Genomic DNA, 22,582 nt, shown 5'->3' with positions numbered 1-22,582 from the left:
ACCAGCAGGTATCAATTGAATTAGTCCTTTGAAACCACCAACGTTTAGCTTTTTGAATCCTATTATATGTTTCTTTTCTGGTTTGTTAATTTCTGCTCTTAATTTTATTCTCTTTGATTCAAGTTTTTCTTCTTTTTCTAACTTATGGGCCAGCAGACATTATCTGTGAAGGGCCCACTGGTAAGTCTGTGGCCTCTGCCGTGACCACAGGGGATGGGGAGGCAGCTGTGTCTGTGCTGCACCTTTGAAGTGATAGATCTTTTTGTTCTCAGGCCGGTTTAAAGGTTTTTTCTGTCTTGGGTTTTCAACAATGTACGCATGGTTTTCTTTTGAATTATGCTTAGAGTTTATAATGCTTCTTGAATCTAAGGCCTGATGTCAATTATCAGTTCTAAAAAACTCCAAACTATCATCTCTTCAGATATTACTTCTGTTTCATCTCTTTCTGGGCTCCAATTATATGTGGGTCAGACCGCTTCACCAGCTCCCATATGTTTTCTAAACTCTTTTATGTTGTTTTTTTGGTGTGTAAGGAAGACTCGCCCTGAGCTAACATCTGTTGCCAGTCTTCCTCTTTTTGTCTGAGGAAGATTGTCCCTGAGCTGACATCTGTGCCCATCTTCCTCTACGTTGTATGTGGGACATCGCCACAGCATGGCTTGACAAGTGGTATGTAGGACTATGCCTGGGATCTGAACCTGTGGACCCTGGGCCATTGAAGGGAGCACGTGAACCTAACCACTATGCGACAAGGCCAGCCCCTCTTTTACATATTTTTTAAAGAATATTATTTTACATATTCCATCCTTTTGATGTTCTATGATTCAATGACTATTTCCTTCTGACCTATCTTTATTTTACCATTTCTATCTTTGGCTGTATGTAGTCTGCTTTAAGCCCATTCACTGAGTACTTCATTTCAATTATTGTTTCTCACTTCTAAAGTTCCCAGTTGGTTCTGTTTTATAGTTTCCAATTCTATACCAAAATTATCAGTTTTGTCTTTAATTTCTTGAACTTTTTCTTTTAGGCTTATCCCTGAGTGCACATTTAAACTTTTTGTGGTGATATTATATATTTTTTATTGTGTTAAAATATACATACTAGAAAATTCACCATTTTAACTATTTGTGAGTATGCAATTTAGTGGCATTGAGTATATTTACAGTGTTTTGAAAACATCACTACTATTCATTTCCAGAACTTTTTCATCTTCCCACACTGAAACTGCATACCCATGAAGCCATAACCTCCCAGCCCCAGCACCCACCTTCCACTTTCTCCAGGTCCCTCATGTGAGTGGAATCCTGCAGTATTTGTCCTTTTGTGACTGCCTCATTTCACTTCACACAGTGTCCTCAGGAATCATCCATGTTGTAGCACGTGTCTGGATTCCCTTCCTCTCGAGGCTGCACAGCATTCCTGCATGTGTGTCTGCTGCTCTTTGTTTACTCAGTCATCCGTCGAGGGGCACTCAGGCTGCTTTCATCTTTTGGCTCCTTGAACTTTTTATGCACAGTCATTTTAAAGCCTGCCTCTGACATCTCTGTTGTCTGGCTCCCTCTGGGTCCACTTCTATTGTCTGTCTTTTCTCCAGGCTTGTGGTTACATGGTATTTTCTCCTCATGTGATTGGTAGTTTTTGGTTGAGAGGTAGACATCACATGAAAAATGGAAGCAGTAGTTTGAGGCTCAGAGTGTCACTCTAGTCAGATGCTGGCTCTCTTGTCCCTGGGGGGCTCATCTGTGTCCCGCCCACCCTGATGCCTGGGTCACTGCCTTAGGGCATTCACCAGGACCCCGCTTTCCAGTGGCCTTGACTCATCTCCCCCACCCCTCCTGAGTCCATCCAAAGCCTGTTCAGCTTCACAGCCTCTCAGACCCCGGTGGGTAGAGGAGGCCGAGTGCTGACATCTAAACAGTGTCCGCAGTCCCTCTCGAAGTCAGTGTCCTCGCCCTATTTTCTGTGACTCGTGCAAGAGTCAGGCACTGAGGAGGGAGTGGGTGGAACACGACGGCCATCTCTGCTGCGGCACAGCAGGTGCTGGTCCTGGGGGCAGTGCTCACTTCCTGCTCTGTGCTCCTGGTTGGTGTAGAGGCTGTGCCCAGGTGGGCATCATCCGGGCCCTGGTGGAGTGCGGTATCCCCGTGGACATGGTCGGAGGGACGTCCATTGGGGCCTTCATGGGTGCCCTGTACTCTGAGGAGCGGAGCTGCAGCCAGATGCGGATCCGGGCCAAGCAGTGGGCCGAGGTAAGGGGCCTCCGCCCTCTCATGTGCACTGCCAGGTCCCTGTGGTGCCGTGGGGGCAGGAGGACATTGGGACTGCTAGCTCCTGCACACAGCTCTGCAGGGCTCTGGCCTCAGAACGTGACTTGAGGAGTGGAGGAGCACAAAGGAAGTAGGAACATCAGTGTTGGGGGGCTGGCTCTGGTTGGTGCCTGGTCTTAATTCATAAAAGTGAGGGCAACACAGAGAGGTCAGCGCCACTGAAAGAAAACTTTCCTGTTATCCACAGTTCCCCCAGAAATGAGAGGCCCTGCCCACCCCCTAGGTACCTCAGGGGAGTACCAGTGCGTGGCAGGAGGCAGAGGGGGCGAGGGGAAGGCCTAGGCCAGAGCCTTCATTGGGGTTTCTGCGGGAAGTGCAAGGCAGGGCAGGTACACAGTTTAAGATTGGTCGTGTGAATAATTCCTGCGGGCTTGGAGCATAGGGGCTGTCCCCAGTTGCCTGGTACCTGACCCCGGGTTGATTTAGGCAGGGGAATAGTGGCTTGGTGTGAGTTTGATAGAGGAGGTGGTCGGGGCTGTGGTTTCTGGATTGGTTGGTCTGCATGAAAGACACGCCCAGGGGCAAGCCCTCTGCTGACTCTTAAGCACTGGCTAGCCCTGGGAGTGCGGTGTGTCCCCGGTCTGTAAGACCCCAAATGCCAGAAAATCAGGACTATGGAAAGTAAGAAAATATAGGTCTTCCTCACTTATGAGGGGGTGATGTCCCAATAAACCCATTGTAAGTTGAAACTATCATACGTCAAAAGTGCATTTAATACACCCAACCTATCAAGTATCATGGCTTAGCCTGGCTTACTTTAACTGTGCTCAGAACACTCACATTAGCTTACAGTTGGGCACAATTGTCTCACACAATGCCTGTCTTATAATAAAGTGTTGGCTGTCCCATGTAATGTACTGAATCCTGTCCTGAAAGCGAAGCAGAGTGGCTGTCTGGGTCCAGTGTGGCTGTCAGGGTCTCGGCTGTTCCCCCTCGTGATCAGGGCTGAGAGGAGCTGTGCTCCCCACTGCTGCCCCGCATCATGAGGGAGGATTGCACTGCACATTGCTGGCCCAGGAAGAGATCAAAATGCAAACTCGGAAGCACGGTTTCTACCGAATGCGTATCCCGTTCGCATATCCTCGTAAAGGCAGAAGATCACGAGCGGAGCCGTCGAGTCGAGGACCATCTGTATAATTAACACAGTTGGCCCTATGATGAATGAAGGCCAGCAGACAGATCCAAAGTCTGAGAAGCTGCGTCTGGACCACTCCCATGGACAGAGCGGAGCATGTAGGCTGTCTGCCTTTCCCAGGGCTCTCCTGCTTGTTTTCGTGGAATAGAGTGGAGCCCGGGCTGAAACTCTGAGTGACATCGAAAGCGTCTGCATTCTCCTTTTAAAAAGAAAAGGAAATTGGTTGTTATCTGTGGTAGAAGCTGTCAGGGCAGGCTGTCTGCTCTGTCCACGTGGTCCCGAGGACACTGCTCCAGAGACGATGCCTTCCCTGAGATGACCCGCCCCGGTCACCCCTCAGTGGGTTGCTCCAAGGAGGGGTCCAGAGGCTGTGCAGCACAAGTCACTAAGGACAGCCTTTGAGAACAGTGGCTTCAGGGGACAGTGTGCTCTAGGCCCACCGAGGGCCTGGTCAGAGGCCGGCTGGCTGCCTCCTTCCCGACCCCTGCCAGTATGGTGCAGGTGTGGGAACGGTCAGGGAGCTTAGGCCTGATGCCCCAAAGCTGAACTGTGGGAGCCCACCGGTGGCCACCCTACAGGGCAGACAGGATGGAATTCTGGCTCTGCCTGTCTGCACGGGCCTGTGCCCCCTGCCAAGCTGAGGGGATAGGGTGGTTGTGGGGGCCACCAGGCTCAGCTCTGCTCTGAACCCCTCTGGTGCTGGGCAGGGGATTCCTCTGGAGTGAGGGCCTTGCTGACTGTGGAGGGCCCTGGGGATGTCCCATGCTGGCCTGGGTCCTTGTCCTCCAGGAGCATGTGTGTTCCCTCTGCTCCTTCCAAAGCAGGATTTTCATGTCAGTGAGAGCCCATAGAGGGAGGGGAACTCACCCCCAGCTGGGGGCCCACCCCATGTTCAGCCCATGCTCCGGGCTTTTCCATCCCAGCTTCTGTCCACACAGAGGCAGGGAGGACCCTTTCTCTCCATCCCTGACCCCTAAGGAGTGAGGTGGCCCTGAGCCCGGGCATTCCTGGACGATGCCCTGGGGAAGGCCAGCGCTGCCCGCCCAGTCGCAGGTCCTGCTCCTCGCAGGGCTAACTGGCCTCCGTCCTCATTGAGGAAGGACGGACCTGGTCCCACCGGAGAGAGAGTGGGGCCCTCTGCAGAGCCGCTGCTCCCCAGGACCCTGACAGAGTGTCCACCGTGATGGAGCATGAGGGCCAACCCCGAGCATGCCAGGGTGGGGCAGCTTCCCCTCCTAAGAAATCTTCGTGGGTATCGTAGCTCTCAGGGACCTCAGCGGGCCAAGACAGCGGTCCTCTTTGCCACTCGCCCACCCGGTGCTGGTCCTGGACTAGGCCTTGTCCCAGCCTCACCTTGCGCTCTCCTCGCTGAGCAGGCAGCAGGACTAGGCTGGCCGGGCCTGCTGGGGGCCAGTGGGTGTCCCTGTGGGAATTCCAGGTCCTGCCACCCAGGCCACAGCATTTGCTCCCCCAGAGATCCCTGCAGGGTGCTGCCCCACCCACAGGATACTTCCCGATGCCCTTGTTGTGTTCGCGGTGGTGCTCTGTCTGTGCCTGCAGGTGGGGGTGTGAGCCCTTCCTCCTCTCCAGGGACCTCATGTGTGCCCTGCCCACTCAGGGTATGACGTCTGTGGTGAGGACCATGCTGGACCTGACCTACCCCATCACCTCCATGTTCTCGGGAGCCGGCTTCAACAACAGCATCTGTAGCGTCTTCAAGGACCGGCAGATCGAGGTGTCCCCGCTGGGCAGGGACCACCCCGGGGAGCCCCAGCATGGCCTGTGACTGGATGCTTGGCTCCTTCCTCATCCCTCCACCCCCTAGGCTCTCAGGGTTGGGGGCTGGCAGCAGGGCAGGATAGCCCCACTGAGCCCTGCCTCCCGTCACAGGACCTGTGGATCCCCTACTTCACCATCACCACAGACATCACTGCCTCAGCCATGCGGGTCCACACAGATGGTGAGAGCCTCCTCCTGGGAAGCGGGGCTCCCTTGACATGGGGCCATGCATGCACAGGGCATAGCCCACTCAGGGCAGGGTGGCTCCAGGGGAGGGCTTTGAAGCACCAGTTTGAGGCAAGGGCAGGAAGAGAGCCTGGTGGCTCCATGAGCCTGGGGAAGCTTCAGATCACCCAAAGGAGGCCAGAGGCTCAGGGAGACCGAACACAGACGTGACCCTGCCATGGGCATGAGGATGGGGGTATGGGGACATAGCCTGGAGTCTGGAGACCCCATAGGCCAGCAGGGCACAAAAAGAGGTGGAGACGACCATGTGAACTGAGTGGGGAGAGGACTAGAAAGAAAGGCACCCTCAGGACATGGGTGCAGACGAAGGGCACACTCACGTTGTGGGTGCAGATGAATGGCACACTCAGGTCGTGGGTGCAGATGAAGGACACACTCAGGACGTGCGTGCAGACGAAGGGCACACTCAGGACGTGCGTGCAGACGAACAGCACACTCAGGTCGTGGGTGCAGACGAAGGGCACACTCAGGACATGGGTGCAGATGAAAGGCACACACAGGACATGGGTGTAGACAAACGGCATACTCAGGATGTGCATGCAGATGAAGGGCACAGTCAGGATGTGGGTGCAGACAAAGGGCACACTCAGATCGTGGGTGCAGATGAAGGGCACGCTCAGGTCATGGTGCTTGTGGTTAGCATAGGCAGCTGGTGGCACTACTAGGATGGGCACAGTGAATCCCTGGGTGGGCAGCTGAGGGCCCTTTCTCAGGCAGAGTGTTTTGGGAGCTGCTGGTTGTGTCTCCTCAGAGGGTGAGCACGGGGCATGTTGGCTGAAGGCTGTGGCACACATCAGCTTGGAGCCTGGCACATTGGAATGTGTTGAGATCGCAGAGCAAGCCTGGCCTTCCTTGGGCCTCCTGTCCCTCCTGTGCTCTGTCCATAGAGAGCCTCCCTCAGGGAGGGTGATGTTCAGGAGTGTGTCCATCTGCCCAGACCTGGTGCCCTCCACCAGAGGGCAGACACTCAGGCTTCATTCATTACCCCACACAGGCGAGGCTCTGAGCCAAGGGTCCACAGCAGGCACCCACCGTGGGTGGCAAAAGGCTCCTCTCCTGCCCCTTGGCTGGGTCCAGCAACCATTCCCCCTGACCCCTCTCGACTTCCTTTTAGGCTCCCTGTGGAGGTATGTGCGTGCAAGCATGTCCCTGTCAGGGTACATGCCCCCCCTCTGCGACCCCAAAGATGGACACCTGCTGATGGACGGTGGCTACATCAACAACCTCCCAGGTACTGCAGTGAGTGGGGAGGGACCGCCCTGGCCCCTGCCTCAGCCACCTCCACTCCTGGGAAGGCCAGTGGTACACGTTTTCCTCAGAGTGTGCCAAGGGGAAATGACAGGCTTGCACGGAGCACAGAGAACATGCACACACACAGATGCACGCCCGCGCACATGCTCGGGCACTGTGTGCTCCCAGCATATGGCTGTGTTTGTCAGCTCAGCAGCGCTCAGAACAAGGGCCAAGTAGCAGAGCTGGGAGCAATTACGTCCAGTCTGTGCCCACAGTCGGAACTAACAGCCTGCAGGTGTTGGGTTTGCTGTCTGGGGAGGCCCCTCCCTTGGGCGCACCTGTCACCTGTTGGACAGTTCTGTACACTCAGCTTCCCACCTCTATAGGCCCTGGTGTGACATGGAGAGGAGACCCTGTCGGTCAGGGCCTCTTGGGCAGGCTCTGTCCCCATCTGCCTTGCTCTGCCCCATTCCCCCAGCTCTGCCCCCATACCCCCAGCTCTGCTCCCACCTGGGACTCTGGTTACCTGTCCCAGCTGGTGACCAGGGCTGCCTCCTCCCCAGCGGATGTGGCCAGGTCGATGGGGGCAAAGGTCGTGATTGCCATTGACGTGGGCAGCCAGGACGAGGTGGACCTGACCAACTATGGCGATGCACTGTCTGGGTGGTGGCTGCTGTGGAAGCGCTGGAACCCCTTGGCCACGAAAGTCAAGGTGGGGCACACCCCTGTGCAATGCCCAGGCAGCGGTGCTCCTCTGCAGCTTCTTGCAGCCCCCTCACACTCTTGTGCCCGTGTCCCTGAGAAGGGGCAGTGCAGTGCCTCCTGGGTGCGGGGGCGGGGGGGTGCCTTCCAGGGAGCTGCTGTCACTCGCTCACCATCCCTGCCCAGCTGGGACCAGCTCTGGGGAAGGGGGACAGGCCTAAAGGCTCCACAGCTCCTCCGGACACATTTTAGGACCCCTCCTGAGTGCCTGCGTTGCCCCCAGGCCTGGTGGAGCTGTGTCTCTCTTGGGGGTGGGGAGGGGAGGGAGGCGACCAGGGCACGAGACACAGGTGGCTGTGCTCTCATGGGGCCCATGGGCCGTGTGGGCACCGGAGAGCATTGCTCAGCAAGCTGTGATGGCGGCAGGTGTTGAACATGGCAGAGATCCAGACGCGCCTGGCCTATGTGTGCTGCGTCCGGCAGCTGGAGATGGTGAAGAGCAGCGACTACTGCGAGTGCCTGCGCCCGCCCATTGACCGCTACCGCACCCTGGACTTTGGCAAATTCGATGAGATCTGTGTGAGTGTTGCTGGGGGCGCAGGGCCACAGGGCCCTCCCCAGCCCCCCACCCTCCCTTCTGAGGACACAGCAGGGGGGCTCTGGCCACCGGTCACGGGGTCCCCGGTGTGTGTGCAGGAAGTGGGGTACCAGCACGGGCGGACGGTGTTTGACATCTGGGGTCGAAGTGGTGTGCTGGAGAAGATGCTACAGGACCGGCAGGGGACGAGCAGGATGAAGGCCTGCGATGTGAGTGCCCAAGCTGATGCCCGCTCCTCCCTTCCTCCCTCCTGTGAGGGCTGGCCCTCCTGTGACCTGTCCTCTGCCCACTGGAGGTACAGGGCTCCCTGCAGCCAGCAGCACCTCAGCTGCTTAGGCCTGCAGAGATGCCCCCCCAGGAGCCAGAAGAAGAGGGCAGGGCAGCAGCCCTGGGGGGGCTGTCTCCTGGCCTCTGCCCTGGTATCCCCTCTCTTTGCCCCCCTCTGGCTCTCCACCCTAGTAGTGCTTGTGGTGGGAGAGGATGGTGGTCTGGATGGGGGTCTGCTCAGGACTCTGCCCATCCTCCATGCACCCACCCCCCTCCAGGGGCTCCAGTACCTCAACAGGCTAGGGCCACAGAGGGTGGCAGAGAGAGTGGGGCTGGGGTCCTGGCGGGGCAGCCAGGGCCTGTGATCCTGAGGGCGTGGGGTGTAGTGGCTTTGGCCAGATGTCTTCTCCACCCTGGCCCTCCAGGCTCTTACCTGCCCCAATGCCTCCTTCACGGATCTTGCCGAGATTGTGTCACGAATCGAGCCTGCCAAGGTGGCTGCAGTGGATGGTGAGTTGGATTCCTGGGATGTGTCTCTGCACAACTGAGGACGGTGGTGGCAGCATCCATTCCTTACCCTTGACACATTGAATGAGCCACCCTGGCCACCAGGCTCCCTCTAGCAGCCTCTGGACCTAGTTGGCAGTGCAACAGGACCCATGCCACTGTGGGAGTCTGTGGCCATGTCCTGCTCTGAGCTCCAGTGGTGCCTGGCATGGCCCCTGCCCTCAGGAGAGGATCAACACAGCCCCTTTCTGCCCAGACGAATCTGACTACCAGACTGAGTACGAGGAGGAGCTGCTCGAGGGCCCCCAGGATGCATACGCCGACTTCCAGTGCGCCCCGGCTGACTCAGGCTCTGACTCGGTGAGCTGCCGGCCCTGCCCTGTGCCCTTTGGCTAAGCCAGCTCTGAGGGCCCCAAGCAGGTGGGCTGCTCTCTCCCAGCTGCCCTGCAGCCCAGGGCCAGAGAACCCCAACCCAGGGTCAGCCCTCTGGGGTCACCCCCACCTTACTGTGTTTACTTCCAGGAGGATGAGCCCTCACTTCAGCATCAGGACCCCAGTCTGGCTTCTGCAAAACTGTCCCGGGACTCCTCATCCCTCTGGCTGTCTGACCAAGATGGGTAGCAATCTCTGCTCAGATCTCTGCTCTGATGTGCCCTGAAGCCAGTATCCCCTGTGGGCCTGTCGCAGAGACCTTGGCTCCTGCAGCTCCTGAGGGCTCTTCCCTGGCCCACCAGGGAGACCCAGCTGGGACCCAGGGCCCTGCCCAGTGGTGCATCCAGCTTCTCCCATGCTGGGGCCCAGCGCTGTGTTGGGGTGTCTCAGGCCTCTCTGCACTGGCAGCTCCCAGTGGAGCGCTCGGTCCTGGCACCCTGTGCACACAGCAGCCCTGGGGGCCCATGCTAGCCCCCGTGAGGCCACCCAGAGATGTTGGAGCCCTTAGTGCTTCCGCTTGGCAGTCAATAAAGGCAGATCTGACTGTGTGGGCCGTGTGGGCCGTGTGGTCCCTGCGCTCCCTGCGCCAAAGTCCCGCGAAGATGGCCAAAGTCCAAACACGAAGATGCACCCAAGGATCCGGGCTGTGGGGCCGCATCCCTGAGGCCATGGTGGGCGGGGCGTTGCCTGCCCTCCTACAAGGTCACCGCGGGGGCAGGAGGGCACCCGGGGCTGGGATGGAGCTGATTCTTCCACACCAAGGATGAGCCCGGCCCGATCTCTCAGGTGGCGTTTCCCCCAGTGCACACAAGACGCTCCCCTGGGACGTGAGACGCCCACACTTTCTTTCTCAGACCCTTAAATGGCACCCGGGGAGGGAGGACTGCCGGCCTGTGAGTCTGAGATCCGCGATGCCTGCAGGTCTCAGAGCAGGGAGGTGGGCCTGTGAGGGCTGGGGAGGCCCTGACCCGAGGGCCAGGCACCCTGCGGCCGGGTTACCGCCTCCCTCAGTTTCCCCGTTCGGGAGACGGGTGAAAGAGCAGAGCCGGGTGGTCCTGCCTCTGTCGCCTAGCCCCGCCCCCCTCCATGACGTCATTATGGGCGGAGCTCATGGGCCCGCGGAGTCGCGATGGGCGGTCCTGCCGAGCCCCGCCCCAGCCCTGACGTCACCGCGGGCGGTCCCTCCACGCCCCGCCCCTGCCCTGACGTCACGGTGGGCGGAGCGCCACCCCCGGTGCCGGCCGCACTCTCCTGGTGCTGCGGGACGCGGAGCGCCCGGCGAGGCCATGCAGGTTCCGGGCCCGAGCCCGAGCCCAAGCCCGAGCCCGAGCCCGAGCCCGAGCCCGAGGCCCGACGCAGCGCAGCTCCCCCGGCGGAGGCGGCGGGCGCGGGGCGCGCTCTGAGGCTGGGGGATGCGCCGCCGCCCCGACCATGGGCGCCGCCGCCTCCCGGAGGAGGGCGCTGAGGAGCGAGGCCATGTCCTCAGTGGCGGCCAAAGTGCGGTGAGTGCGGCCACCGGGCTCAGCGCCCCCGCCCCCTCGGCGTGTCCCGCGCGCCCTTCCCCCGAAACGGGTGCCCGCGCGTCGCCTCCCCGGGGCCCCGCCTGTGTGCGCCCTCCCGAGACTGCAGTGGGCGCGTCGCGCGACCTCACGACCCACGACCCCACATCGGGTGGCGGGGGCTGGACAGAGGAGACCAGGGCCGGGCCAGCAGGTCCAGACGAGGTGCCCCTGGACCCGAGGGTCCCGGAACTGCAACCCGCTCTTCCTGGGCTTTCCCGGTGGAAGGGGTGCCTCGGTGGTGACCCCCGATCCCTCCCTTGCTGGTGCCGAGGGCCCAGGTGTGGGTGGGCTCCTGCGGTAGGAGTGGCGGGGTGGGCCTGTGTGCCCTGATGGCGCACCCCGCTGTCCACCTGCAGAGCAGCCCGAGCGTTTGGCGAGTACCTGTCCCAGAGTCACCCTGAGAACCGGAATGGTGCAGGTAGGGCACGTGAGGTGGTGCCATGGTGGGTCCTCCACAGCCCCCCAACCTAGGGGAGGCTGTCCCTCCGTCAGGCCAGGCCGTGGGGACTATCGGGTGTGAGCTGTGGCAGCTGCCCTGCTGGGCTGGCTTCCTCACGCCCCCTGCCCTCCCTGGCCCAGAGCCCCAGGAGGAGCTCCGAGTCACTCATCACCATGGCACCCACCCAGCCTGGGCCGTTGGCATGGCAACAGGCCTCTTGGCACCCCCAGGGCTGGCACCACTGTGTCTGGGGGCCAGCTGGTGGGGGGGAGGGGAGAAGTTGGCACTGGGCACACGGGTGCAGTGACAGGCTGGGAGGTGGCCTGCTTGTTCCTGCCCTCCCAGATCACCCACAGGTAGCAGAGCCTGTCGCCCCCGCCATGCATGCACGCACGCACGCGCGCGCGCGCGCGCACACACACACACACACACACACACACACACACACACACGAGGGGTCTGGGGCCCAGACAGGAGGGAAACAGGAGCCTGTAGGAGGAGTGTGTAGCTCGGAACCACCTTTCTGAAGACATAAGAGACTTCATTTGGGTTTGGTCAGTAGGGCTTGGGGGTAGCCCCACCCTGCGTATCCAGGCTAGGCACCTGCTGGGTGTTTCTTGCTCTCAGAGCACTGGGAGACTGGAAGGGCAGGACCGGCAGGCTGCAAGCTCCCTGTGCCTCTCCCCCAGACCACTTGCTAGCTGATGCCTACTCTGGCCACGACGGGTCCCCTGAGATGCAGCCAGCCCCTCAGAACAAGCGCCGCCTCTCCCTGGTTTCCAATGGCCGCTATGAGGGCAGCCTCTCGGAGGAGGCGGTCAGCAGGAAGCCGGCTGGTGAGGGCCCCCAACCCCGTGTGTACACCATCTCCGGGGAGCCAGCCCTGCTGCCCAGCCCAGACGCCGAGGCCATCGAGCTGGCTGTAGTGAAGGGGCAGCGGCAGCAGGAGGGGCACCCCCACCACCACAGCCAGTCCCTGCGTGCCAGCCCGGGCAGCAGCCGGGAGGACGTCAGCACGCCCTGCCAGAGCTGGGCAGGCAGCCGCCAGGGCTCCAAGGAATGTCCTGGATGCGCCCAGCTGGCCCCTGGCCCCAGCCCCTCCCTTCGGACTTTTGGGCTGGACCAGCCACCTCTGCCTGAGGCCACCAGCCGCCGCAAGAAGCTGGAGAGGATGTACAGCGTTGACCGTGTGTCTGGTGAGGGGGCTCGTTGTGGGCATGGGCAGCCTCAGGCAGGGTGCTGGTGTCTATGAGCAGCAACCGCTGTGAGGCTTGGACAGGTAGATGGGCCCAGGTCACGGCATGCAAGTAGAGTCCTGCTTCCACATCCCACGCCCCATGTCAGGCCTTATGGTTGGCTTTGTCCTTGGCAGCACTGAGTCAATCGAGGAATGCTTCCTGGAGGAGGGGGCTTGGGAGGATCTTGAGGGTTGACCAGGCCAAAAATATGGCTTAATTGGAAGATCAGGCTGCCTTCAGGGAGTCCTAGGGAACAGTCCTTGCCCCAGGACCCACCCAGTGGGGCTCCCACTCACCTCAGGAGGTACATAACTGTCTGGGCCCTGTCCAGCCAACGGGCCCCTCCCCAGGATTGTTGAGCCGTGCAGGTGTCTGGGGAGCCCTGGAGGCCTTCTGTGTCTGGAAGAGGCCTCCCTGGGACCCCCTGCCTCCTGGTTCTGAGGTCACCTCCTGAAGAACAGAGTTCTAACTAGCTGAGCCACAGTGTCCTTCCAGGATACTTCCTGGGCCTCCAAGTCAGCAACCCACCTGGGCATCAGGGCACAGGCCTGGGGTGTGGGCAGCTCACCTCCATGACCTGTTGCTCCTCTGATAGACGCAAGCAAGGGGATGGGACGGGAGTCAGGGTGAGAGAGTAGAGCTCTAGAATGTGGGATGGGGCACTCAGTAAGGTGGTCTCCACACTTGGCGAGGCTTCCACCTCACCCTTCTGGGAGGGCCCAGGGCAGGGGAGATCTGGCCAAGCGGACGCCAGAGCATCTGTCTGCAGAGAAGGCCCAGAGCCCCCAGGAGAGGCTGCAGCCGTTGTCCCTGCCCTGCCCCCTGACCAAAGGGAGACAGTGAGTCCCTTCCGCAAGCAGCCTGGAGACGGCTGTGCTCTCAAAGAAACACTCCTCAGCTGTGGCAGCCAAAGGGAGAGCTAGGCAGACGGTCAAAGTGTCAGCAGCCACTGAGCTATCTCGGCTTGAACAGCCAAGCAGCTGCACGTTGCCGTGAGGCCCTGCACCCGCCTCCTCCCTCCTGGAAGAGGGCTGGGGGACCCTGCCCCCTCTCCTCCTGGGGCTGCGGCAGACAGCCCGACAGGTGGGTGGGAAGGCTCAGGAGCCCCCAGGCCACCACAGTCACTGCTCCTTTCGTCTCTTCCAGATGACGTCCCCATCCGCACCTGGTTCCCCAAGGAGACCCTCTTCAGCTTCCACACGGCTACCACAACTATGCAAGCGTGAGTCGCATGCCTGATGCGTGCCCACCGTGCGGGGCCCGGGCCGGGGGACCTCCTGCTGGCGCTCAGGAACTACTGCTGGACCCTCTCCCGCCCTCTGAGCCCCCTGAGTCACTGCTTCTGAGCAGCCCCATGTGCCCGTATTCCACCAGGTCTGCAGGAAGTGATGTCGGTCTGGAGGGAGGCCGGTCTGGCTGCTCTCCCCCGGCTCCCACGGCCCCCTGCCCCAAGCCCTCCATTCTCCACTGCCCTGCCCCGACTCCTGCCCCCACAGTCCCTCCAAGCTGTCCATCCTGTCCTCGGGGGACCTGGCCCAGGGCTGCAGCTGATGCAGTCGCCCCTGGCCACTGCCCTACCTCAGCCCCTGTGACCCGACTCTGCCCTCACACATGCCCCAAACAGCAGCCTCCTTGTGCTTCCTGTGCACCTCACGTGACCACAGCTTAGAGGTCCCCTGGGGGTCTGCTCTTCTTTACCTTCCACACACATCTGGGTGTTCTCTCATGGGGTTCCTTCCAAGGAGGCACCCTTTGTTACAGTGTCCCCCACACCAAAGAAGCTCTATCCCCACATGCTACCCCGGGGAGCCTACCGCTGCCCTCGGGCTAGCTGGGGCCACCATCTTTGCTGCCTAAGGCCAGCAGGGCACAGTCAGACCTCTGTGCCGGGCTGACCAGGTCACAGCATCTGGAGGCATGGGCTGTGGTTACCTCAGCGTCCACTGCCCTTTCAGGGGGTGAGGGACCCTCCAAGTCAGTGACAGGAAGGGAATTAACTGCAGGGGGCTTGGGGGCTGAGGGGTCACGGCTTACTGTATCTTCTCTCTCCCGCTGCCCCTTCCCGCCACGACTCCAGCATCTCGTAAGTACCCTGTGGGACCTTGAGCCTGAGGGCACGGCGGTTGTCCCTGGGGGGGCCCTCCCACCCCAAATAGGTTTGGGCAGGCCAGGGACCTGGGCCTTGACTGTGAGGGAGTGCTGTGTCCCAGTGAGCACCAAGGCCACAGTGCAGCCTGCCAGGAGCTGGACTGAGGACAGGGCAAGGCAGGCCAAGACCCTCTGCCTGGCCCAGGGCCCTGGATACCCCCCTGGGCCCTGCGCTCGCACCTCTGTCCCCACGTCTCTGTCCCTCCTGCCTGCGGCCAAGGGCAGTGCTGACTTGCAGCGGTTTCCCAGGGTGTTCAGGGGCTACGCGGAGAGGAAGCGCCGGAAACGGGAGAATGATTCCGCGTCTGTAATCCAGAGGTAGGGCCTGCCAGCCACTCGCCACCAGGGTCCGTCTCTTGTCTGTGCTGCTCTGGCCTGGGCATACCTGGCCCCGGCAGACCCGATGGGGAAAGGGCGGTGGCGACCACTGGCCTGGCCCTGCTCTGGGGACGCGGCAGGCAGGAGAGGTCATGTGGCCTGAACCCCTAGGCCTGTTTTGGGTGCACATTGACAGTTAAACTGCAGCCAGCTGGCCCATAGTGTCTGTCTCTGGTCCTTGAAGCCCAGAGCTGTGGGGTCAGTGGCAAGGCTTACCCTCTCCAGTCCAACCTCAGAGATGTGTCCAGGGAGCCTGTCCGTACGTCTTGGACACTGGGCCTTGGCAAGGCACAAAGTTTGGGGGCAAAGAAGACCTGCCTCTGAAGTGGCTCAGGGACACGGTGCAGGGGGGAGGAGGGCTCGTCTGCAGGCCCCAGACCGACCTGTGGGTGTTGCAGACAGTTGTGCTGCCCTGCCTAGCGGCTGAGTGCAGCAAGCAGGAGCCCTTCACCACTGCGGCGGGAGGCTGGCAGGGCTCAGCCTGTGCCTGGGCCCGAGGAGGGAATGCAGGGGTGGGTGGTGGCGGGGGCCGCCTGAGGGCAGGAGAAGTTTTGAGATGCGGGGTGGGGCAGCAAGAGAAGGCTTGGCCATCGTGCCTTTGTCCTGGCAGCAAAGGGGAGCCCTGGAAGGGTCTCTAGGAGAGGGACTGGGTGGGATTTGCCTCTGGGTGGGCGGTGGGCCAGTGGGAAAGCGTAGGGGCGCGGGGACGAAATTACTGAAAGGGGCAAGGACAGAGCCTCAAGCGCTGTCAGGGGCACTGGCGGGTGGGGAGCGTGGGGGACCCGGGCGCTGCTCAACCCCCTCGGGCCCTCACCGGCCTCCCGTGTTTCCTCCCCCAGGAACTTCCGTAAACACCTCCGCATGGTCGGCAGCCGGCGGGTGAAGGCCCAGAGTAAGACCCCAGCTCGGGGCGCGTTGTGGGGTGGGGGGCGCTGCTCTTGGCCGTCCGGGCTTCGCGTGCTGCTGCTGCGCAGGAAAGACCTGACTCCTGGCCAACCGCCCGGCACTCAGACCCCGCCCCTGGCCCCGCCCGTAGCCCCGCCCCAGCACGCATGCTCAACTCCCTAGGCCTGCCCCCGCCCCTAGCCCCGCTGTGACAGCCTTGGAGCACAGCCCCGCCCACCACTCCCAGACCTGGAACGCCAAGCCTGTAGCCTTCCCTTGGAGCCAGCCTCGCCGTTGGTCCCCATCTACTTCGTGCCACCTTAGGCCCCGCCCCTCCAAGGCCCCACCCCCACCCACTTCAGGCCCCGCCCCATCCCCGCCTCCACTCCAGGCCCCACCCCACCCCACCTCCACTCCAGGCTCCGCCTCTACTGCAGGCCCTGCCCCACCCCACCTCCACTCCAGGCTCCGCCTCTACTGCAGGCCCTGCCCCACCCCACCTCCACTCCAGGCTCCGCCTCTACTGCAGGCCCTGCCCCACCCCACCTCCACTCCAGGCTCCGCCTCTACTGCAGGCCCTGCCCCACCACACCTCCACTCCAGGCTCCGCCTCCACTCCAGGACCCACCCCCCCACTCCAGGCCCCACGGCAGCCCACCTCCACTCCAGGCGGCACCCGGCCCCACTCCCACTCCAGACCCTGCTCCGTCCCCACCTCCACTCAGAGCCTCCACTCTAGGTACAGCCCCTGCACCATTCTGCCTCTACTCCAGGCCCCGCCTCCACTCCAGGCCCCACCCCTGCCCCACCTCTACTCCAGGCCCTGCCCCACCCACTGACCAGTTTCCGCTCTCACTGCAGCGTTCGCCGAGCGGCGTGAGCGGAGCTTCAGCCGGTCCTGGAGCGACCCCACCCCCATGAAAGCCGACACTTCCCACGACTCCCGAGACAGTAGGTGCCGGGTGCAGGCCGGCCCACCTCCCCTGAAGTTGCCCTAGGCCTCCAGGCCCCGTGCTCCGCCGGGGGACCTCTGCCCGGTCAGCTAGGCTTCTGCGCTTCTGCTCTCTGAGTCTCAGTTTACCTGTCTATGAGGTGGGGCGCCTGGCACCTCTGACCTCAGGCAGGGTTAACTAATGGCGCAGCAGGGCCCGGCAGGGTCGCCTCTAGGGCCCTGCTCTGCCTGGGCTCGTGTGCTGCCTGTGCTCCAGTGGGCCTGAAAGGTAGGTGCCATGGTGCCCAGTCCTCCCTGGTCCAGGGCACAGGCTTAACAGGCTAGAGCCTACACTTGCACGCTGGCTCCCATCTGCCTTACACCCAGGTCCACTGGCCTCTCTAGTCCGGGAGCTCCAGTCTGGTGGCAGTGGCTGTTTTTGCTGGGTTGGTGGTCACTTTGGCTTGGCTCTGTCACCCACCCCGGGGTTTTTGGCTGGCCTGGAGGATCCTCCAGGATGTGGCTTGCCAGCACTGTCCACTGCCCATCGCTGGGGGCCACAGCTGGACAGTCAGTACTGCCAACGGTTTGCATCCTGGTGACCATCCTGCTCCGCAGGTAGTGATCTGCAGAGCTCGCACTGCACCCTGGGTGAAGCCTTCGAGGACTTGGACTGGGAGACCGAGAAGGGCCTGGAGGCTGTGGCCTGTGACACTGAAGGCTTCTTGCCGCCCAAGGTCATGGTGAGGCACAGCCACCCCAGTGCTTCTCCAGCCAGGCCTGTGCTTGTGGGGGGCCCTTTTCCTCCGGAAGCCTAACTGGTTCTGCCTGGGATTAAAGCAGCCACTGCGGGCTGCCCAGCAAGGAGAATGTCTCAGGAGCTACACCAAGGCCTGCCTAGGAGAGGGGGTCTCATGGGGCTCCACATGGACCCCCTAGCAGAGGGGGTCTCGTGGGGCTCCACATGGGCTGCCTGGTAGAGAACGGGTCTCATGGGGCTCCACGTGGGCTGCCTAGCGGAGGGAGTCTCATGGGGCCCCACATGGGCTGCCCAGGTGAGAGGGGTTCTGGTGGGGCCCCACATGGGCTGCCCAGTAGGGAGGGGGTTGGTGGGGCTGCACCCTGGGCTGCCTAGCAGTGGGGGGTGATCTCCTGGGGCTTCCACTCCCCTCGGCTCTGAGCAGTTTCCATGTTTCCCCAGCTCATCTCCTCTAAGGTGCCCAAAGCCGAGTACATCCCCACCATCATCCGCAGGGACGACCCCTCCATCATCCCCATCCTCTACGTGAGTGTCTGCCCAGCCCCTCCTTGTCCCCCGATGTGGGGTGGGGGTGCTGCCTGAGAGGGACTCTGACGCAGGTGTGGCCTGTGTCTGTCCTAGGACCACGAGCACGCGACCTTTGAGGACATCTTGGGTATGTGCCCTTCAATCCCACCGTCTTCTGGTCCTAGGCTGGGGGGTGCATGCAGGCCGCGGGGGGCAGCACTCACACCTCTCCCTCCCCAGAGGAGATAGAGAAGAAGCTGAACATCTACCACAAGGGGGCTAAGATCTGGAAGATGCTGATTTTCTGCCAGGTGGGGCTCGGTCCCTTCTGGGCCAGGAGTGGGGTGGGGGTCGAGGATGCCACCTCCGTGGGTGTGCACGTGTGTGCACATGAGCATGTATGGGGGGCGGAGCATGGGCAGATACCTCGTGTGCGAGGCCCTCCAGCCGACCACAGTCTCTTACAGGGTGGTCCAGGACATCTCTACCTACTCAAGAACAAGGTGGCCACTTTTGCTAAAGTGGAGAAGGAAGAAGACATGATCCAGTGAGCAAGCGAGGCTGCCTGTGGCTGGGGGGCCTGGAGGCGGTGTCCACCAGCACAACCTGACCCCACAGCCCCCTTTCCACAATATTCCTGTCTCTGGAGCTGAGCCTTGGGCCTTGGGCCCACCCTCCTCACACCTGAGGACCTGGACCCTGTCCTGCTCCTCCTCGCACCTGGGGACCCTGGGCCCTGGCCTGCCTCTCCTCACACCTGGGGGCCTGGCCTGGAGACTACCTGTGACCCTTCTCTCTCCCACCAGCTTCTGGAAGCGGTTGAGCCGCTTGATGAGCAAAGTGAACCCAGAGCCGAATGTCATCCACATCATGGGCTGTTACATTCTGGGGAATCCCAATGGAGAGAAGGTACAGGAATCCCAAACTCCACTCCAGGCTTTTAGAAACCCCAGACTCATGAAAAGACTTGACAAAACTCATTTCTCCTCAAGTTTCTTTTCCCTTTTCCTTTAATCCTCCTAGAGAAAACCCCTGCGCCTGAGACCAGCCAGTTGTGGGGGCTCCTGCCCCTCGCCCACCACTCCCCCTCCCTCTCCCTCCTGCCCTGAACTCACAGCCCCGCCCCTCCTTACAGCTGTTCCAGAACCTCAGGACCCTCATGACCCCTTACAGGGTCACCTTTGAGTCGCCCCTGGAGTTGTCGGCCCAAGGTGAGTTGGCTGGGCTGGTTCCCAGACTGCACGGTGGGGTCCGGGAGGCAGCGGCCTGAGCCCCCGGCCTTGCCCCTTCCTGCCCAGGGAAGCAGATGATTGAGACCTACTTTGACTTCCGGCTGTACCGCCTGTGGAAAAGCCGCCAGCACTCGAAGCTGCTGGACTTCGAGGACGTTCTGTGAGGGGCAAGGCCACCACCCAGCCGCTTCCTCGGACCGGCGGCTGGAACGGGGCTGCCACGTGCCGCGTGGGACCACATGGGTTGTGGTCTCCGCGCCCACTTCAGGGCACTCTCAGACGTCACTCAGGTTCCCTCCTGGGGTCGGGTCCTCCCTGCGCCATGGGCCACAGGAGCCACAGCCCCCAGGCTCCTCCGGGAGGAGCTTCACCCACCACGGCTGGCGGGCGCTCGGCAGCCAGGCGCTGAATGGGCCTGGCCCTGGGCGGAGGCTGCGCCTTGGGCCACTCCTCTGCGTGGGCTCATAGAAATAAGTGCAATTTTCTACGCCTCTGAAACAATTTAAAGGGAAGCAGCGTTACTAGTTAACTAGTTAAGTGCTATGTTACTAGTCACAGCGTAAACAGCCAGCCCAGCGTGTGTTCAGGACCCTCTCTGCCCCCTAGCCCCTAGCCCCCAGCCCCCAGCCCTGCGTATTTGATCACCAGCACCAGGAGACCCGTCTATGGGGCCAGCGGCGGCCGGCTGCCCTGTTCGGCCAGTCCCCATCCTCCGTGCTTGCACTCCTCTTGCCACCCCTGCTTATCTGATCTTGGTGGCACCGCCCAGCAGGGGTGTGGGCAGCAGGAGAGGGCGCACTTTCCCTTCTCAGAGGAGGCGCTGGGTCGAGCTGGGCCTACCTGCTCCTTGTCCTCTGGGGCCTGCCTGGCTCCCTGCTACTGCTGTCTGGTTCAGCTTTTGCTGGCTTGGGCTGGAGGCCACCCCCCCATGCAGAGGCCTGGGGGCTTGGAGGCCTGCCGGGGCTGGGCCCCAGTGGGCGAGAACCCCACCACATGCTGCAGTGGGGCCTGGACCCTACATCCCAGGCCCCAGAGCTGAGCAACTGGTGGTCGGTGGGCCTGCAGCCTTGCCCAAGCCCAGTGGGGCGGGCCCTCTTGTATATAGCTAGGGCTCGGGGGCAGGCCCCCCTTTGCAGAGCCTGAGTCTGAGGATGCCTGGCTATGCCCTCGGCCGAGGGTGGGGTGGGGCATGGGCCAGGCTCTGAGCAGTGTACGATACCCCTTAGAGTGACCATTAAACCTGACCCTCCGCTGCGGCCGCCGCATGGGTCTCCTCTCTCAGCACCGTCTGTTACCTCCCTGGGCCCAGGAGCTTCTGGGCCTGCTGGTCTGAGGCCACTGCTGTGATGGCCACCTGCACACCCCCACCTGGACTGAGGGGGCTGGGGCTCCCCTGCCGGCGACACACTCCATGAGGGTTGGGGACAGGGCTCCCAGGGCTCCCATAGTGTCCAGGCGGAGGGATGGAGAAGAGCAGATCCTTGAGATGGCTGCATGGGGTGGGAGGAGTTGGTTCTGGGAAGGGGCCGAGCAGGGTGTGGAGGGGAGAACAGAGACACCCCCACCCCCTGCCGCCTCTGCCCCCACCCCCAGGCCCCTAGCAGAGGGCCACTCTGCCCCTCAGGCCATTCTATGCAGAGAGTAAGCAATGTGGCTACAGTGGGAGGCCAAGAAGTGACCAGCTGGCCACCCTTAGCCTCAGTCATCCCTGATGTGCCCAGTGCTGCCCTTCTCCGTGGCCAAGCTGCCACTGGGCACAGCCAGATGTGACCACCCTGGTGGCTGCCGGTCCAGTGGCCTGGGGACAGAGTGGCAGATGCCAACTGGGTGCAGCCAGGGCCACCAAGGGCTGGGGAGAGCAGGAGGCCACCAGCAGATAGCATGGGCAAAGGCCTGTGGTACCAGGGACCTGGAGGCCAGCACTCCTTCATGGGGTGGACGTGCCAGCCCCAGGAGCACACAACTCTGCAGCCTCCAGCTGCTTCTAGGGCGTCCAAGGTGGGGCTGGGGCTGGGGAGCAGAGACATTGGTACCAACATGAATAGATACACTTGTAGGGATTTCTGTTAGATACCAAATGCCTGTCTACATCGTTTCACTTATGAAGTCACTCATCACAAAGTCACACGTGACTGGGGTGTCCTCTGCTCTGTTTTGAGACATGATGCTTCTCCCTGCTCCTCAGGCCTGGAGCCCGCGTGATGCTGCCAGGTGAGCTTCTGTCTGTAGACAAGCCCTACAGGTCACAAGGACAGCACCGTCCAGTGTGGCACACCTGCCCACACATCGTGTGCTAGGAAGGTTCATTCACCTGTCGCCTGCACTCCTGACCCCAGGAGCAGCCAGGAGCCCTGTCATGCACCCCTGCCCCTCGCCGGTCTCTAATGGGGACCCTGCAGTCGCGGGTCTAGGGCTGCTGCAGCAAGTGTCCACCCTACACAGCCCTGAGGGTCGGCCATGGCGGGTCAGGGCAGGAGGCTCACGGGCTGGCGTCTGGTTTACAAGATTCCATCCCTCACCCATAACTACCAAGGAGAAGCGTGATAGAGGAAAAGACGTCAAACCTGGGAGTTACCCAGGAGCAAGCCCAGTACAAACGTGGAAGGTGGTGGCAGATGAGGAGGTCAGCTGGGCAGGGCAGGGGGCAGGGCCAGTGCAGGTCACCACAGCCACCCACCCACCTGCCCCAATTGGGATGCAGAAGCAGAAGCACAGCCAAGATAGTTGGGGAAGAAATATTTGCAACACATGTGAGGGAGAAAGATTAAGGTCCTTAATATATAAAGAGCTGTTGTATATTGATAAGAACGAGAAGAACTGATAGGGAAAGTGAGCAGAGACCTGAGGAGATGCTCAGAAGATGAAGTGGCCACCAGGTGATGGGGTCTTAACCCTGTTAGGAATCCAGTAGGAGCCAACACAAGGAGTGAGGTGTTACTTCTCGCCTGTTGGTTTGGCAAAAATTGTGAAGGACATTGGTGCCCTATGCTGGTGAACATGTGGGAGAAAGGTAGTGGGAACTGCTGTGGCCTTTTTGGAAAATAATCTGTCACTAGCTTTTAAAATGTAATCGATAAACTGGCACGCTCGTAGAGCCAGCACCTGCCTCTGGGGCCTTCTGTGAATATGGCTACTATCCTACTGTTCGTGCCATTAATTGGGGCGAGGCCAGATCATGTGGATGAGCATGAGCAGATCATCCCAAAGGCTGATCATTAAGAGAGAAGGATGGTCATGTAAGAGGCCCAAGTACACTGTTTAAAGTGATTCAAC

General features: G+C 61.1%; 2 protein-coding genes and 1 long non-coding RNA gene across 27 annotated transcripts in view; 2 read left to right on the top strand and 1 right to left on the bottom strand.

Annotated features, from left to right (window-relative positions):
* Positions 1–9,777, top strand: part of PNPLA7 (patatin like phospholipase domain containing 7) — an 88,953-nt gene extending 79,176 nt beyond the window's left edge. For all 22 annotated transcript variants that reach the window (XM_070594773.1, XM_070594780.1, XM_070594778.1 and 19 more), the window contains 10 exons: positions 2,096–2,252; positions 5,084–5,200; positions 5,356–5,425; positions 6,605–6,721; positions 7,287–7,435; positions 7,852–8,004; positions 8,122–8,232; positions 8,716–8,800; positions 9,054–9,157; positions 9,320–9,777. In XM_070594773.1, the coding sequence (XP_070450874.1) occupies positions 2,096–2,252; positions 5,084–5,200; positions 5,356–5,425; positions 6,605–6,721; positions 7,287–7,435; positions 7,852–8,004; positions 8,122–8,232; positions 8,716–8,800; positions 9,054–9,157; positions 9,320–9,418 (1,162 nt within the window). In that variant the 3' untranslated portion in view covers positions 9,419–9,777. The remainder of the gene's footprint in view (positions 1–2,095; positions 2,253–5,083; positions 5,201–5,355; positions 5,426–6,604; positions 6,722–7,286; positions 7,436–7,851; positions 8,005–8,121; positions 8,233–8,715; positions 8,801–9,053; positions 9,158–9,319) is intronic.
* On the bottom strand, positions 3,025–6,609 carry LOC103554166 (uncharacterized). The gene is made up of 2 exons (XR_011533243.1): positions 5,811–6,609; positions 3,025–3,664 (listed from the first exon to the last, which is right to left on the bottom strand). It is a non-coding gene; the product is annotated as an uncharacterized lncRNA (long non-coding RNA).
* A 662-nt stretch (positions 9,778–10,439) lies between the features above and the next one.
* NSMF (NMDA receptor synaptonuclear signaling and neuronal migration factor) lies at positions 10,440–20,590 on the top strand. 4 transcript variants are annotated; one of them, XM_070594795.1, is made up of 16 exons: positions 10,440–10,731; positions 11,148–11,209; positions 11,920–12,426; positions 13,615–13,690; positions 14,546–14,551; positions 14,866–14,934; positions 15,834–15,886; positions 16,741–16,834; positions 17,433–17,553; positions 18,012–18,095; positions 18,192–18,225; positions 18,318–18,388; positions 18,545–18,624; positions 18,884–18,986; positions 19,213–19,288; positions 19,376–20,590. In XM_070594795.1, exons 1-16 carry the CDS (start codon positions 10,661–10,663, stop codon positions 19,471–19,473), a joined length of 1,605 nt encoding a protein of 534 aa, XP_070450896.1. In that variant the 5' UTR covers positions 10,440–10,660; the 3' UTR covers positions 19,474–20,590. The 4 variants fall into 4 exon arrangements, with proteins under 4 accessions (XP_070450896.1, XP_070450897.1, XP_070450894.1 ...); XM_070594796.1 differs by lacking the exon at positions 14,546–14,551; XM_070594793.1 differs by lacking the exon at positions 18,192–18,225 and having other exon boundaries at positions 18,263–18,388.
* The last annotated feature ends 1,992 nt before the right edge of the window (positions 20,591–22,582 follow it).

Source organism: Equus przewalskii, chromosome 26, assembly GCF_037783145.1.
Source record: "Equus przewalskii isolate Varuska chromosome 26, EquPr2, whole genome shotgun sequence".
Taxonomy (NCBI): domain Eukaryota; kingdom Metazoa; phylum Chordata; class Mammalia; order Perissodactyla; family Equidae; genus Equus; species Equus przewalskii.
The sequence above is the reverse complement of the archived record's forward strand: the minus strand, read 5'-3'. Positions and strand labels throughout refer to the sequence as shown.